Raw genomic sequence first — 18,574 nt, 5'->3', positions numbered from 1 at the left:
ATTATTTTATTTATTTCCATCCTGCTTCCACAAAAGATTTGAGGAAGCTCAAATGAGAACAGATAATAAAAACTAATAGCAAAATAAAAATAGAAATAAAAAAGCAAGACGAGGAAAAATGTAGACAGAATAAAAATAAGGGCCAAGGGGAAAAAAGACTAAATGGGTCTTCTACAGCAGTGTGATAATCAGCTTCAAATCTGGCTCTGAGTTTCCTGGCAGACAGAGTGAAAAGGGAGACCAGTTACATAATTCTGATTGTTAGATAGTAAGAAACATACCAGTGTCTCAGGGACAGATTATAATTATTATTCACCAATAAAGACCTTAAATTCAATACCTCCCAGGGCTGTAAGATTAGCAGCTCTAAAGCCAAAGGCCCAAAATTGTTGGTATTTTTTTCCAACAACCACAGATAGGCCTGTTACACAACCTTTAAAGAAATGGCTGCTGCTATTAAAAAAGAATCCCCAGGAGATATATGAGTCCATAAGGGATTCATAATGTTGCTACACCTCTGGTTCTATTAGGCAGTTCCTGCTAATATTTCTGAAATACATAGCTTCGAAAGTTGGTGGGAGAGGGGGGAAAAGCCATTTCTAAATAGCAGGTGGATGTTCGAGAAGCAGCTGCTTGGCCACCTATACGGAATACTGAACAGGAGATTCAACACAAAGCAGAGGGTTGAATAAAATGTCCTCACAAGGCCCCTTCTAATTCTGAAGTGCCAAGGTCAGATTTTCCCATGCAGAAACCTGTCCGTCTTGTTTATGGTGTATCCCTCAAAGCTAGTATATTATTAATATTCAGTGACTATTAGTTTGACTGAATAATTATTCAGATTTGCCTATCTCCAGAATATAAACGGGAATAACCTGACAGAATTAAATTTACTGTCAGCCCAGAGCAAGTTCAGAGAAATCTCTTACAGAGCTTTGGTAAGTTCCACTCTCCCACACTGGTCTCTCAGCTGGGATGGGTCTATTTGGCTCTAGTTTTCTAAACTACAAATGCAGGACTTATGGGGTACATGAACTACTCGAGCGGCTCAAAATAATGGCCACGTAAAGCTCAGAATTTTATTCAATCCAAATACACAATTAAAGAACTTTTTTTTTTTTTTTGAAACACTGGTTACAAGTAGGCTGGAGCCCAGATCAGCATAGAGTGAAAAAGCGTTTGTGAAGGGTTGATTGTGCATGTCCCTGTGTTGAGGCTTTGTCCCAACAGAAACAGAATGCCTCTGTCTCCTTTGCTGGCCAGGACCCCAGTTGTGCAACAGAACCACAGCAAGTACTTGATGACTAAGACTGCAAATCTCCAAAAATACAACAAACAACATGAGAAAGTCTCATCAGATTTTCCTTGCGTTCATTGGCACTGAGCCCTGTTTTGTCAACGAATACTTACAACAGGGCCACTTTCAGAGGGATGTAACGCATTTCCATCGGGGTTCGGATGAGTTCGGCCACATCTGGGGCATACTGGTCTAGTTCAAGGAGGAGTTTCTGCTTTTTAAACTGGCAAAAAGAAATGACAAAACGTATTACTTCCCCTTGCTTTTAGAATGAAGACAGCAGTCCTTCTGTGGCCCACATGGCCCTACCTGTCCAGGCTTACCTCACACCCACCTGTCCCCTCAGCTCTCACTCCCTGGGTTCCAGCACCATGAACATGCCGTAACTGTTGTGCTCCCAGGCCTTTGATATGACCTGGAACAACCTCTTCTCTTTCCCTACTTAGCTCCACATCGCCTTTAAATCTGTTAAATCATTTCTTCCTCAGGAAGGCACACTCACCGCCCCCTCCAGTGAAATCTCCCTGAAACACCTTCTTTCACAGCACTGCTCATGGTTACAACTTTCTTATCTATGTGACTAATATCTGTCTCCCTCACTAGACTATGAGTTCCATGAGGGCAGGGACAATGTTTATTTGCCAGGACCTGGTACAGTGAGCAAACAGTAAACATCTATTGAATGGCTGAATGAATAGTGGCAAATCAATATTCTCGGCCATTCTGAATGGTTATCACTGGGGAGCCTGGGTGTGTGAAGCATCTGCCTTGGCTCAAGTCACTGGGATCAAGGCCTCCTGCTCAGCAGAGAGTCTCTTTTCCCTCTCCTTCTGCCCCTCCCCTGCTTGTGTTCTCTCTGCCTCTCTCTCTCTAATAAAATCTTAACAAAAAAAAAAAAAAAAAGAGTTATCATGAGTGGCCAAAGGACTCCAAAATTCCATCAGCAAAGTGAAATACTTTCATACAAAATGAAATGATCCCCTGAATGTCACCGTATCCCGGGTTTTCTTCCAAGCTCTCCTGTTTCAAGTTTTTGCCTTCCACAGAGGAAGTGGGGAATGGCCAGGATGAAGAGAAGTAGGAGGCTAGGTGTGGCTGGGCAGCTAGAGAGTCTAGAGGGAGTGAGATGGGGGTGGAAAGCTCTTGTCTTCTCCTGTTGTGTCCCAACAAATTCATGGGTGTGCTCCAGAATGAAAAAAAGTTAGGTAACCCTACAAGCAAACACGGGTCAGACTATAGGCGGAAAAAACCTCTGAACCCAAAATGGATAGCTTTGCTGGTTTAATGGTCAGAGAATCTTATTTCAAGAGTATAAAACCAATGCTGCAACCAATTATAAAACAGTGTATTGCTGAGGAGCTAAATGAGCAAGGGCTTCACTCTCTGTGCATGACAGAAGATTTAATAATGAAAAAGGCATGTACAGAATACATATGGCATTGTGTCATTCATACAAAGTTCAAAGCATGCAAAATAATACTACATGTTATTTAGGATCCATACAAACAGCAAAAGTTAAGGCCACGTGAGGTAACAATAAACACTAAATCCACAACAGTGGTAACTGGTGAGAGGAAGAATAAAGAGATGAAAATTGCAGAGGTGAGTACAAGTGTAATATTTTATTTATTTATTTATTTATTTATTTGTGACAGCGTGCAAGCATGAGTGGGGCGGGGGGGGGGGGGGAGAGGGAGAGGGAGAGAATCTCAAGCAGATTCCCCACTGAGCGCAGAGCCCTCTACACAGGGCCCCATCCCACAACCCCAAGATCATGACCTGAGCTGAAACCAAGAGTTGGACACTCAACCATATGAGCCACCCACGTGTTCCATGTAATGTTTTATTTTTGAACCTGAAATAAGTTCACAGTAGGTATTATTCTTTACATATTTCTGCATGTCTTAGGTATTTCAGAATTTTTTTTAATGGAAAAGTTTTTTAGAAATGTTAAAGATAGATCTTTCAGTTCAAGAGAAAATTGAGGAGTTATCACAGGAATACAGGTAAGTCCAGATTTCTTGCACAGATTTAGAAGCTTAATCAGAAAACATGAACCGACTTCAAAAACCTCCTTTGATCATCTCTGAGAGTTCAGGTTAGACAGCAGGGAATTATCATCTGTAAGAGATAGGCTACCATTCACAGGTGGGGTTGTGTAATTAAAAAGACAATATATATGTCGGGCTCTCTGCTCAGCGGGGAGCCTGCTTCCCCCTCTCTCTCTCTGCCTGCCTCTCCATCTACTTGTGATTTCTCTCTGTCAAATAAATAAATAAAATCTTAAAAAAAAAAAAAAAAAGACAATATATAAAGTAGGTGCTTTTATCAGAGGGGCTGGCTCGACAGAGCTTACTGAGGTCAGCTGCAGCCGTGGTTGAAAAAGGAGTCCAGGCCCCGCTACCTAAGGGTCCTGGAGTTCCTGCAAAAAGGCGGCCACCTGTATGGGCCGAGACCCACAAAGAAGGCTACTGAGAGGAAACAGGGGTTGACCCAGGAGGAGCCAGAGGACAGATGGAAAGATGGACCTATTCCGCACGCTGGAAGCCAGTCAGCAGGACTACAGAAGGAGAGGGGGGCAGCTCAACAGACACCTACGCAGAGGTGACACTGTGCCAACAACCAAAGAAAAGTACTTCCTTGTCACCCCACTCTTCCAAAATAGTTTGAAACAGGGAGAATTTATAAAAGGAGAGTCTGCAGGTGAGGGCATTCAGGTCAGCATTCCCCAGATTCTCTGCTACATCTCTTTTTGTCTCCCCTCAGTCTCTCCAGCAAAGCCCCATAAGGCCTGGCCTCACAGGCCCAATATTGACTCAGCTCCTTGAAGAATAACAAAAATTCCTTTAAAAAACCCCCACTGGATCCAGTCAGAGACAAGCAAATGGCTAAAAGTCTAAGGAAAAGTGAACACACACACACACACACACACACACCCCCACACCCCAAGAAAATATTAAAAGTATAACAATAAATGGGGTTAAGGAGTATAATTTAAAATCCAAAGATAAATATTTCTAGGTATATTCAGCAGCCTTGACAATGATGAGATTTAAAGCTACGATAGGAGAGGTTAAAAGTGGCCTAAAATAAAAGGTAATGACCTGGGGGCGCCTGGGTGGCTCAGTGGGGTTAAGCCTCTGCCTTCAGCTCAGGTCATGATCTCAGGGTCCTGGGATCGAGCCCCGGATCAGGCTTCCTGCTCAGCGGGGAGCCTGCTTCCCTTCCTCTCTCTCTCTGCCTACTTGTGATCTCTGTCTGTCAAATAAATAAATAAAATCTTAAAAAAAAAGGTAATTACCTGGCTGCACTGTCTCCATGATCATTAATCACCTTATACACAGATGCTTGTTATATTTCAATATGCATATGTATGTTATATTTCAATAGAAATTTTTGAATTAAAAAAAATTGGGGTGCCTGGGTGGCTCAGTGGGTTAAGCCTCTGCCTTTGGCTCAGGTAATGATCTCAGGGTCCCAGGATGGAGCCCCACATCAGGCTCTCTGCTCACCGCCTGCCTCTCTGCCTACTTGTCTCTCTCTCTGTCAAATAAATAAATAAAATCTTTAAAAAAAAAAATCTTGGGGCACCTGGGTGGCTCAGTCGTTAAGTGTCTGCCTTGGGCTCAGTTCATGATCCCAGGGTCCTGGGATCGAGCCCTGAATCCGGCTCCCTACTCAGTGGGAAGCCTGCTTCTCCCTCTCCCACCCCCCAACCCCCACTTGTGTTCCCTCTCTTGCTGTCTCTCTCTCTCTCTCTGTCAAATAAATAAAATCCTAAAAAAAAAAAAAAAAAACTTCAGGGTGGAGCTAATTTATCTCTGCATGCCTCAGCTTGTGAGGAGACCATGACCCACGCGAAAGCAGACACTTAACTGACTTGAGCCACCCAGGCACCCCAAGACATACTCTTTTAGCAACTTTCAAGTATACAATAGTAACTATATTCATCATGCTGTACATTAGATATCTAGAACTTACTCATCTTACAACTGGAAGTTTGTACCCTTTGACCAACATCTTCCCATTTCCCCTACTCCCTAATGCACACCGCCCCCCCGCCGGCCTGGCAACAGCCAATGTACCACCAATGTACAGTGTCTGTTTCTGTGAGTTTGATTTATTTATTTATTTTAAAGTAAGCTTCCTACCCAATGTGGGACTTGAACTCACTTCCACAAGATCAAGAGTCGCATGCTCTACCAACCAAACCAATTGGGTTCCCTGGTGTGACTTTTTTTTTTAAAGATTTATTTATTTATTTTAGAGAGAGAGAGAGCACACATGCATGTGAGTGTGGCAGGGGAGGGCATAGGAAGAGAGTCTTCAGCAGACTCCGGACTGAGCATGTGCTGACACAAAACTCAATCTCATGAGCCTGAGATCAGGACCTAAGCAGAAACTAGGAGCCAGACACTTAACCAACTGTGCCACCAAGGCACCCCCCAACAAGTTGACTTTTTAAGATTCCACATGTAAATAAGATCACACAGTATTTGTCTTGGTCTGACTTCAGTTAGCATAATGCTCTCAGGTTTATAAATGTAATCCCAAATGCTCTGCTGATTTAAGATGTACACTCCCTGGGTCTCAATGATAAGTCTCTAAAATGCAGGGTTTTTTTTTTTTTTAAACTAATTTCAACACCCAATGTGGGGCTTGAACTCACAACCCTCAGATGAACAGTCACAAGCTCTGCCAACTAAGCCAGCCAAGTGCCCCAATTCAAGGGTTTTATAGGCCTATTAAGCCTATAAATGGACCCCAAGTTAAAAATTCCCAACCTAGATATCTTATAAATCTCTTTGAGGTCCGTAATTCTAGAATTCAACAGCTTTATTACTCATGACCAGTGCCATAGAAAGGCAAACTGCTCCTTCTGGTTCTATTACCAAGTAACAGAAGTGAAAATGAAGGATAAACAGACAACACAAAAAGGATGTGTCCTCTTCTCCCTTGGGTCTAAATCCTCTCAGTGGCTCCCAGCCAGTCACGGAGGACTGCAGCCAATTTTTAAAATAACTACATGGATAGTGCATATGGTTAATCTGTTAACTCTTTTAGAACCCAAGAAAATGGAAATGGTCACAATATACCTTCCCCCTTGGCTACTGCATAGGGATTAAGACTAAGTTTACATCAATAGTTTCTACAGACATTTACTACATGCTAAATTTTCCAAATAACAGGGTGCCTGGGTGGCTCAGCGCGTTAAAGCCTCTGCCTTCGGCTCAGGTCATGATCTCGGGATCCTGGGATCGAGCCCCGAAGCGGGCTCTCTGCTCAGCAGAGAGCCTATTTCTCCCTCCCTCTCTGCCTGCCTCTCTGCCTACTTGTGACCTCTGTCTGTCAAGTAAATAAATAAAATCTTTAAAAAAATAAAAAAATAAAAAATAAGTTTTCAAAATAAGATTGTTCTCTGCAGGGAAACAGAATCTACGTTGGGAATCCAATTTTACCTCCAATAGGCATAACAGTTAAAATCTGTATTCATGAAAGGAAGATTTTTAAAGGTCCTCATTAATAATTGTAGTTTAGCTCTGCTCCAGAAAGTCTGAATTTTGGCGCCTGGGTGGCTCAGTGGGTTAAAGCCTCTGCTTTTGGCTCAGGTCATGATCCCGGGGTCCTGGGATCGAGGCTCGCATCGGGTTCTCTGCTTGGCGGGAAGACTGCTTCCCTCTCTCTCTCTGCCTGCCTCTCTGCCTACTTGTGATCTCTGTCAAATAAATAAATAAAATCTTAAAAAAAAAAAAAGTCTGAACTTGCACAGGTGGATATTAAGCTACACAGATTAAATTGACCCCTTTGTATCTATTAATAAAGCTGTCTTGTTGGTTCGGGTTTGACCATTCCAGGGCTGGCTTCACAGGCCAGAAGCTTCTCTCCCACTCCTTAGTATTTTTAAACAGTTGAATCCTTAAGTACATGACCTTTGATTCTTTGTAGCAACACAGACCAGAAGACTACCAAAAACACCAGTTCTGTCTCCCCTGCTGACTACTTACCACAACTTTATTGAAGTCCTGGATTGCAAAATACAGAGCAATGGCGGTGAGTGCATCAGTGATCTGTCAAGAGAAAGAGAAATAATAGTGTAGGAGGGATGGAATGCTGCCAGGGCCTAGAGTTTTGGGATAGTGGTGGACTGTTCGGTAATGAACTCTTACAGTCAAGCAGAACCTCAACTCTCGCTTTGACTACCCGAAGGTAAAGCCCTACAGGAAGATTTGACTGGAAATCCTTGAGGACTGGCACCCACCAAGATTTATGTTAGCCTGGTGGACCACATCTGCTCTTTAATTATAAGTTACTTAAGTTTTCTGTAAAACAGGAATAACACCCAATGCTTTGCAGGCCTGATGTCTGTCAAGTGCCTAACATGAAGTAAATCCTCAGGAAACAGGAGCCATTATAATGATTAAGAAAGATTTCAGTGGGCCTCCTACTTGACCCAGATTTTCAACCTGACATAGGCAAGTGTTTCAAATTACTTTCTCTCAAAACAGCCCTGTCATCTCAAGTTTGAAGGTTACTGCCCCTAAGAGTCTCATCAGGCCTATGTCCACTGCATGGAATCTCTTGGTAGAATGCTTGGGAAATTCAGGATGCCCTCTACACTGGCACCACAATTAAAACCAATCACAGAATCTTGGCACTACACAGTTTGAGACTACACAGTCCAGAAACCAAGTATAAGGAATTGGAATTGGTCAAATGTCAGAGACTACTTACTCCCTATATTTCCATAATACTATCACAGTATCATGGATTATACAGTATTATCCACAGTATGGAATTCAAATTAAGGATAGGGCTTTGCTTTTATACTCTCAGAAACTCCTAAGCTCCTATAAGATAATTTTCTTAAAAACAAGATAAAAGACCCTAAAGGTATATACGTATTGACTTTATGTGGAAGGTTACTTACCATAAATACCAATTCAGCATAGTCAATCAGGAAATGAAAGAGGTATATTATTAATGGAGTCTGTAGGAGAAAAACAAGCAGACAAATTAACTTAAATCTTACTGTTACCAGTTTCCACTGTAGGGAATGGGGAAGAAGCTAATCTCTCAGCAAAAATCTCTTTCTTTTCTGGAATACTGTTCTATGCTAGTTGGCCAGTATATTTGGGGGAGAATAATTTAGTGTCACTGGATCATTTTTTGCCATGGGGCCTATCTGAGCTGAGTAAAGAGAACAAAATATGACATTGGCTAAATATCTGTTGAGGAACACATTAAAGGTATGAGGTAAACTTTAGTTCTAAGCCATACAGAATAGCCAAGGGGAACGCCACAGAGGACTAAGATTGCTGAAATCATAAAATAAATAGGGAAATGTTTTCCCTCCTTTTGTCCTCTGAGATGTTTTATATCATTAGTGTTATTGCCTCCTCAAATATTTGGGAAAATATGCTCACTGTGAAATCATCGTGGCATGGGTTTTCTTTAAGAGACGACTTTAATTACAGATTAAATTTCTTTCTTTTTTTTTTTAAGATTTTTATTTATTTATTTGACAGAGAGAGAGAAAGCACAAGCAGGGGGAGTGGCAGGCAGAGGGAGAAGGAGAAGCAGGCTCCCCACAGAGCAGGGGAGCCTGATGTGGGACTCAAACCCAGGACCCCAGGATCATGACCTGAGTCAAAGGCAGTTGCTCAACCAACTGAGCCATCCAGGTGCCCCTATAGATTAAATTTCTTTCACAGTTTCTTGCCTTAAAGTGTTCTTTTTCTGATGTCAGTAGAGCTACATCAGCTTCTTTGTATTCATGTTTGCTCAATAAAACTTGTCCTATATTTATAGGTTTTACTTTTTTCTGCATCTTCATATGTAAGATGTGTTTCTTAAAAGCAGCATATAATTACTTTTCTTTTTTTTTTAATGTATTTATTCATTCTAGAGACAGAGTGTACACACAAGCAGGGGGAGGGGCAGAAAGAAAGGAAGGGAATTTCAAGCAGGCTCCTACTCCCTGCTGAGCACAGAGCCCGACATGGGGCTCCATCCCACCACCCTAAAATCAGACCTGAGCAGCAATCCAGAGTTGGCTGCTTAACCAACTGAGCCACCCAGATGCTCCACTTTTTAAAAAGAAAATTATTTTGTTTAAGTCTTTATTTGACAGAGAAAGAGAGGGGACAAGCAGAGGGAGCAAGGAAGGGAGAAGCAGGATCCCTGCTCAGCAGAGAGCCCAATGTAGGGCTCAATCCCAGGGCCCTGGGATGAGGACCTGAGCCAAAGGCAGATGCTTAACCAACTGACCCACCCAGGCAACCTAATCTGACAACTGTTATCTTTTAGTTGACTTTATAGTCTATTTACATTTAGTGTAATTAATGATATATTTGTGTTTAAGTTTACCATCTTACTCTTCTATTTTCCATTTGTCCCATTTTTCTTTCTTGCTTGCTTCCTCATTATTTTTTATTATTCTATTTTCTCCTCTACTAGTTTGTTGGTTATACACTTAGCTACTATTCTTTCAGTGATTATGGAAATTATGGAATAGGTCTTTGACTTCAATTAGCATATAATATAAATTACATCTTTTACCACTTTTTAGATTAATAAGGACCTCTGAATACTTTAATTCCATATAGCTACTCCCAGCCTTTTCTGTTATTCATGCTACAGCTTTAATTCTACATGCATTTTAAACCCATAAGGCATTATTATTTTATATAGTTAATATTTATTTAATTTACTTACATATCTACCTTTTTCACTATTACTTATTCCTTCTTATATTCCATGATGCTGTTGAGAACCATAATCCTCCTTTTTTATAATTTTTTAAATGCTGGCAACAAATTCTATCAATTTTAATTTGCTTGAAAATGTCTTTACCTTCATCTCTGAGAGACAATATCCCCTTTGGCTGTTTGTAATCTGTCTTTGATATTGAGCAGTTTTATTAAAATGTATGTTTTTCTTTGAATTTATCCTGCTTGGGTTTATAGAGCTTCTTGAATTGATACATTTCATAAATTTTGAAAAAAAAAATTTCAGTAACAATCTCTTCAAATATTGTTTCTGCCTCATTCTGTCTCTTCTCCCATTCTGGAACTCCTTTTATTTTATTTTATTTCATTTCATTTTAAAGATTTTACTTATTTATTTGAGAGAGAGAATGAGAGGGAGAGCAGGAGAGTGGGGAGGGTAGGAGGGAGAAGCAGACTCCCTGCTGAGCAGGCAGCCTGATGCATGACTGGGTCCTGGGACTCCAGGATCATGACCAGAGCCGAAGGCAGTCGCTCAACCAACTGAGCCACCCAGGTGCCCTGGAACTTCATTTATATAGTATGTTAAATCTTTTTACTATATCTCACAGACCTCTTCTTTTTTTTTTTTCTGTTTTCTATCCTCTTGTCTCCGAACTTTAGTCTAGGAATTCTCTACAGATCTATCTTCTAGATCATAAATCCTCTCTTCACCTTTGTGTAATCTGCTGTTATATTTGCCTATTGCATTTTTAATTTGCTGTTATGTTTTCCCCAGTTCTAGAATTTCCATTTGATTCATTATTATATACTCCAGTTCCTTGGAGAAATTCTTTTTTTTTTTTTAAGATTTTTATTTTTATTTATTTGACAAAGAGAGATCAAAAGTAGATCAGAGAGGCAGGCAGAGAGAGAGGGGGAAGCAGGCCCACCACTGAGCAGAGAGCCCAATGCAGGCCTCGATCCCACAACCCTGAGATCATGACCCAAGCTGAAGGCAGAGGCTCAACCCACTAAGCCACCCAAGAACCCTCCCTGGAGAAATTCTTGACCTTGTCACTTATTTTTTTATGCATATTAATCACTGACCACTGTTATCTTAGAGTCCAAGTGTGATAACTCCAATATCTGAATCACCTGTGAATCTTTAGTGTCTATTTTTTCCTGTCTTTTATTATGCTTGTTAACTTTTGAATGAATGGTGGACATTGTAAGGGAAATTTGTAGAGGTTCTGCATGAGGTATTTTCCTCCGAAAGGATTTTTTTTCTTTTTCTTTCAGAAAGAATTTCTTTAAACTTCTGGCAAGCAATTGGAACAGAATTACATCACCTTAATCTAATTAGAGTTTAGCTAATTAAGCTGAATTTAGTTTTTTGTAAGACTGGTCTATATGTGGTCTACCCTTTCTTCAGTGTAGTCCTTCAGAGGACCCAACCAGAAGCCAAAACCTTTACCAGGGCCCTGCCACCTTGGTTGGCCATGCACTCAAATTTGTATTTCTCTAGCACTATGAGACCGCCAATAGCTCTGCTTAGCCCCTTAGCCTCTTAACAGCCCACTTCTACTCTCTTTCTCTGCTCTCAGCAGAGAAATTAATACATTGATAAAATTGATACATGCATTAAGGAGAAATCAGCTTAGATGGTCAGCCTCACATTGTACCTTCCTCTCTGGGACCTCAAACGCTCAATCCTGGCTATCTTGATACTTTCCAACACCATCAAACAGATGTTTTTTCCTATTCATCCTTCTTTCCTAGCTGTCCTGGCAGGAGGGTTGGTCTGTTACTATAAGCCAGTTCACCAATCCACCAGAATCAGAAAGGTAATGCATGACTTGGCTTTAGTGAACCGTTGCTGGTGACTCGGGAGCACCTTTTCCCAACTCCCAACCACATGCAAAAATGTGTTCTATAATATTGTAGAGGTCACTAACAGGCTTTTTAGGGACAGCAAGCTGGTGTGGTAGAAAGACCAAGGCTTTGGGTTCAAACTTGGATTTCAAACCAGTTCCATCTGTGTACCTTTTCTCTCTAAACCTTAGTGTTCTCAGCTATAAAATGATAGTGACCTATTGGGGTACCTGAGTGGCTCAGTTGGTTAAGCACCTGCTTTCAACTCAGGTTGTGATCCCAGGGTCCTGGGAAGAGCTTGCTTCTCCCTCTCCCTCTCTCAATCCCCCTGCTCTTTGTCTCTCTCATTCTGTCAAATAAATAAATAAAATTTAAAAAAAAAAGAATAGTGACCTATTTCACAAGGTTCTTGGGAGGAATAAATGGTAATGGGCACAAAGTGCTTAGCACAGTGCCTAACATACACACAGTAATCCTAATATGTTAGCTACCTGAGACCAACTTTTTACCACCTGTTTTCAAAACAGGGCATCAACTTTGCCTTTCAAAGTTCTAAAAGAATTAAACCTTCTACAACTCTCTACTAATGGATTCTTTTTTGCTTTTATCTTTGTCAGTAAGAGGTAGTAACTTAGTACTTATATTACCAATGGCCTGCTTTCAAAGCGTTTTGATGCTTCAGATAGTTTAGAATGGCACAAGTAGGTCTCAGAAATGACAGAACGCATAGTTCTCAAAAAGCCTATCAGCAAATGGGCTGGTTTCCATAATAAGCTAACATGTACACAGTAGTTAAATTGTGTATCATAATATTATTAATAATATACAGTGAATATAATTTGTCTTCATGTTATGTTTCCATGTGGGTGACCGTTCCCAGTCAGGATAGGGCAATTATTAATGAACTCACAATTTTATGATCAGTACTTGGCTAACCAAAGAAAACAGAAACGTCGCTGAAGGTAGTCATAAAATCTAAAGTGGTTGCCTAATTCTTTTTCTCACCTGTGCAGATTTTTCTTCTCCACTTTTACATTTCCCTAAGAACTAGATAATAAAATCTGCTGAAGATTTATAAAGAAAAAAATGCAAAGCAATGATGAACTTCCTCTTCCAAAGTGTTCTTTTCACTTGGCTTGACATAATTTGATTTCTTTAAGTTTTATTACTTAAAGAAATTGTGTGGAAATACAGATTGCTCTGGATTTATGAACTTTGAGCTTAAAAGCGAATAAACCCATATGCAAGAAAGGAGCAAGGGATTCTGACTGTGAGGTCACCTCCACTGTGTTTGGGGGAAGCAACTGCTCAGTACTAAAGCGGTTGTCTTACACAGATATAGAGACTTACCACGGCTTCTTGTAGCTGGAAAATACTAACTCCTGCCATTCTCTCTCTTTACTTACACTGAGACTTACACACACACACACACACACACACACACACACACTGGTGAGGAGTAAGAATGCATTCTAGACTCCCTCATTGCAGCTAAGAATGCATTTTCTCACAGAAGCATTTTAAATAAAGGTTAAAGGGCTAGCTATGGCTCTTCCATTCATTCATTTGACATATTCCTTCTGAAAGGACTATTTCACATCTTCCCCTGTCCTTAACCTCCAAATTTCCTTCCCGCTTCTCACTTTCATCTGAAAACCTCATTTCTTATTTCACTGAGAAAAGAAGCAATTAAATGAGAATCACCTTTATTTCCCACTACCCAGGTAACCAACTTCCTGTATCTGTACCTACATTCTCTATCACCTATTAACAATGGATGGACTTCCTTTCTTCTTACCTGAAGTCAAATTCTCCCCTTGTGAACCGTAACCCATTTGTTCTTGGCCACTCAAAGACACTGCTCATTCAATTATCCTCTTTCTTACATCACCAACTTCTCTATCCACAGGATTATTCCCAGCAGCAACCAAGTATGCAGAGTCTCTTTTTTTTTTTTTTTTTTGCTATTTTATTATTTTATTTTATTAAGTTTTAAGAGTTGTAACATGTTATTTCTTTTTAAAAAATTTTTTATTTAAATTCAATTTAGCTAACATATAGTGTATTATTAGTTGCAGGGGCAGAATTTAGTGATTCATGAGTTGCATAGAACATGCAGTGCTCATAACATCATGTGCCCTCCTTGATGCCCATCACCCAGTTACCCCATCTCCCCTCCAGCAGTATTTATGTATGTATATATGTATGTATTTTAAGTAGGTTCCACACCCACCATGGACCTCAACACAGGGCTTAAATCCATGATCCTGAGATCAAGAGTCAGACACTTAACCAACCAAGCAACCTAGGTACCCCCTGCTTTGTTTTTTTAGATTCCACATATAAGTGAAATCATATGGTAACGGTATTTCTCGGACTTATTTCACTTAGCACAGTGCTCTCTAGGTCCATCCATGTTGTTGTTTCAAATGCCAAGATCTCATTTTTTATGGCTGAATAATATTCCACTGTGTGTATGTGTGGGTGGGTGTGGGTATGCACACATCCATTCATCTATCACTGGATACTTGGGTTGCTTCCATATCGTGGCTATTATAAACAATGCTGTGTTAAATATAGGCAGATTCTCATATTTAAAACGTCTTTATGGGAGCAACCAGGAGGCTCAGTGGGTTAAGCCTCTGCCTTCAGCTTGGGTCATGATCTTGGAGTCCTGTGATCAAGCCCTGCACCAGGCTCTCTGCTCGGCAGGGAGCCCACTTCCCCTCTCTGCTCTGCCTGCCTCTCTGCCTACTTGTGCTCTCTCTGTGTCAAATAAATGAATAAAAATCTTAAAAAAATAAAAATAAAACGTCTTTACAGGCCACGTAGGTGATTCAGTCAATTGGGCATCTGTCTGCCTTCAGTTCAAGTCATGAATCCCAGTCCTGGGATCAAGCCCCATATTGGGCTCCTTGCTCAGTAAAGGGTCTCCTTCTCCCTCTCATTCGGCCCCTTCTCTCCCCGCTCCTATGTGTTCTTGCTCTCTCTCAAATAAATATCTTTTTAAAAAATAAGAAAAAAATAGGGCACCTGGGTGGCTCCGCTGGTTAAACAATGGCCTTTGGCTCAGGTCATGATCCCGGCATCCCAGGATCGAGTCCTGCATCAGGCTCCCTACTCAGCAGGGAGTCTGCTTCTCCCTCTGACCCCTTCCCATCTCATGCTCTCTCTTTCTCCTAAATAAATAAAATCTTTGAAAAAATAAGAAAAAATAGCATGTCTTTACTATACAACTGCCTTTAGCTACTATACCATTTCTCTGCCCTTCTTTAGAACCAGAATTCTCATAAAGGTTGTCTATTCTCTGACTTTTCAAGATATACAAAGTCCAAGATTAAGCCACAGGGCCTTTTATAACCTAACCTAGGAAGTGACATACCATCATTTCTGCCATATTTTACTGGTCAGATAGGCCAACTGTGGTACAAGGTGAGAGAGGACTACATCAAGTGTGAATACCTGGAGGTAGATATTTTGGGGGGCCATCCTGGAGGCTAGCTATCACACCAGGTGATCACATCAAGCCCATTTTCAAGTATCATCTATAGGCTGACAGATCCCAATTTTATATCTCCAGCCTGAGCCTCTCTTCTTGAGCTACACATTTGTATAGCCAGTTACCTTAACATTGTCATTTGGATGTCTTTAAACTTAATATGGTGAAATCTAAACTCTTATTTCCAGCCCCACTAAAACCCACTCCTCCCTCAGTAACTCATTTCACGAAATAATGCCACCATTCACTCAGTTGCTCAGGATTAAAAACCTGCTATCCTTGAATCATATCTTGGAATCCTCTCTCACCTTCATACCTCATATCAAATCTATTAATAAGTCTACTCCTAAAAGTATTACTAGAATCTAATTAGTTTTTTAAAGAATTTAATCATTTTTCACCATCTTTGTTGTTACCACACTAGTTCCAAGCCAACATCATCTTGCTTAGACTAGTGCATAAGCATCCTTCTTATTTTCCCTTCTTCACCTCTCATCCCCACAGTCAATTCCCCTTACAGTATTCACAGCAGTATTTATTAAATGTAAAATAAGTATAATCACTTCTCTCTTGGCTTAAAAGTCTCCATTTTTTCATCTTAGTAAAAACAAAATCCACTTGCTACTATGGGCCACCAGAGCTGGTGAAGGATCTCAAAATGGCTGAGCAAAAACTTGCTCTAATAGGTATTTAGGGGCGCCTGGGCTGGTTCAGTCTGTAGAGCATGCGACTCTTGATCTTGGGGTTGTGAGTTCAAGCCCCACACTGGATGCAGAGATTAGTTAAAATCTTTAAAAATTATAAATTTTTGTATTTATAAATTATAAATATATATTATAAATAAATAAAAATTATAAGTAAATTATAAATATATTTTACTTAAATTAAAATTATATTAATATAATTATATATTATAAACAAATAAATAAAAATAAAAGGCATTTACTCAGTAGTCCTTTGAGAGATCATACCCCAAGACCAAAAGGTCACTGCTAACTCCCTAAAGTCCTGGAAAGAGGCCCTTACCACCAAGCTAGCTACTCTACCTAAGAATCTACCTGCTATTGACTGGACTTACACAAGGCCAATGTGGTAAAGGCTGGCTTGGCAAATGACTTTGAGAAGTTTAATGCCCTGCAGTTTCCTGTGCCAGGATGCTGAAGAAAAAAGATGTGAAAAGTCGTGCTCAGTTTTTGTCTCTCATCAGGTCTGAGGAATATAAGAGAGCTGAAGAAGATGAAGAACATAATTCCATTTGATCAAATGACCACTGAGGACTTGAATGCAGTCTTCCTAGAAACCAAATTAAATAATAAGTATCCCAAATGGCCTCACCAGCCAATTGAGATTTTGAGTCTGGGAGGAAGCTCTTTCCCTCATATTATAAATTCTAGACATTAAAAATAATTATACTAAAAATAGATAAATGACAGACAAACAGATGATAGATAATCTGAACTCCTAACCATGTCTATAAAAACTGCTACATAATCTGATTCCTAACTTCTCACATCTTGTCTTTTAATATTTTCCTCTTTGCTCATTCTGCCTTAGCAAGACTAAGGCAGAATTTATCCAAATCACAAATGCCAACCACATTCCCAAATCAGCACCATCTTATCTGGCCTGCTAGCTTCATTTAGATCGCTTATTCAGATTTTACTTCCTTGGAGTGCCTTCCTTGAACACACTACCTAAAATACTGACACACACATGACCATCACTCTTTATCCCTTTACCCAGTTTTATTTTTCTACATGTACTTACTTATCATTTAACTGAAATCCCACTTTTCCTTAACTTTAGTTTTATGGAAGTCTAATTAGTATAAAATAAACTTCACATATTTAAAGTACATAATTTGTTAAGTTTTGACCTATGTATATACCCATGAAACTATCAACCAAGATACTGAATATATCCCCATTCCCAAATGTTTATCAATTTTACTGTTCATCCCAAAGAACCAGCTGTGTTTCAGTGTTTTTCACTATTGTTTTTCTGTTTTCTGTTTAATTTGTTTCCACTCAGATCTTATTTCTTTTATTCTGTTTACTTTGAGGTAAATTTGTCTTCTTCCTCTAGTTTCTTAAGGTAGAAACAGGGGCCATTAATTTGAGAGCTCTTTTCTTTTCCAATATATGCATTTAGCACTATGCATTTCCCCCAAGTACTGCTTGGTGACATTCCACATATTTTGATAGGTTGTGCTTTCATTTTCATTCAATTCAATATACTGCCTAATTTCCCTTCTGATTTCTTCTTTGATCCATGAGTCATTAAGGAGCATGTTACTTAGTTTCCAAATATTTGGGGATTTTCCTGACATCTTTCAGGTATTAATTTTTTATTTAATTCCATTGTGGTCAGAGAATATACTTTGTATGACTTTAATCCTTTTAAATTTATTGGGCCTTGTTGACCCAGAATATGGTCTATCTTGCAGATGTTCCATATACGCTTGAAAAGATTATGTACTTTGTTCCGTTGGATAGAATGTTTTATAAATGCCAATGAGATCAAGTTGGTTGACGTCCTACTCATGGCTTCTACATTCTTGCTGATTTTCTGTCTGCTTGTCACATCAGTCCTTGAGAGAGGGATATTGAAATCTCTGACTATAAGTATGGATTTGTCTGTTTCTCCTTATAGTCTGTCAGTCTTCGTGTACTCTGAAAGTCCGTTGTTGGGTGCAGAAACATTAGGACTATTATGTTCTCTTGATGAATCAACTCCTTTATCACTATGAAATAACTGTCTTTACCCCTAGTAATATTTTTTGCTCCAAAATCTGCTTCCTTTTTACTAACTTACTGTTTGTCACTCTCAGAAATAAGTACCATGAGGACAAGGACTGTGCCTTGTTTTGTATCCCAAGCACCTAGCAGGGTAGCTGGCATTTGATATGTACTTAACAAATCTCTATTAAAAGAGAGAAGGAAGAAAGGGAATGGAATACATATGTAGATATAGAGCTAGGCACTAGGAATACTTAATGAAAAGGTACCAGTACTTGTTCTGAGGAACATATAATAGGTAAAACAAGTACAGAAGAAATGTCAAGAGTATTATATGAGCCATTAAAAGGATAAGCACAAGATGCTTTAGAAGATGTTCGGGAAGAACATCTAATTGGGTCTAAGGTGACAAGGAATGGCTTTTAGAGGAAAGTAAAATCTAAGCTAATATCTAAATAGT

At 39.8% G+C, this 18,574-nt stretch overlaps 1 protein-coding gene across 2 annotated transcripts in view; it reads right to left on the bottom strand.

The window, feature by feature from the left end:
• PIGU (phosphatidylinositol glycan anchor biosynthesis class U) overlaps positions 1-18,574 on the bottom strand; it is a 90,956-nt gene that overhangs the window by 56,677 nt on the left and 15,705 nt on the right. For both annotated transcript variants that reach the window (XM_032350902.1, XM_032350903.1), the window contains 3 exons: positions 8,226-8,285; positions 7,303-7,365; positions 1,411-1,520 (listed from right to left, as the gene is read on the bottom strand). In XM_032350902.1, coding sequence (XP_032206793.1) covers positions 1,411-1,520; positions 7,303-7,365; positions 8,226-8,285 — 233 coding nt within the window. The remainder of the gene's footprint in view (positions 1-1,410; positions 1,521-7,302; positions 7,366-8,225; positions 8,286-18,574) is intronic.

This window comes from Mustela erminea, chromosome 7, assembly GCF_009829155.1.
Source record: "Mustela erminea isolate mMusErm1 chromosome 7, mMusErm1.Pri, whole genome shotgun sequence".
NCBI classification, from domain to species: Eukaryota; Metazoa; Chordata; class Mammalia; order Carnivora; family Mustelidae; genus Mustela; species Mustela erminea.
The sequence above is the reverse complement of the archived record's forward strand: the minus strand, read 5'-3'. Positions and strand labels throughout refer to the sequence as shown.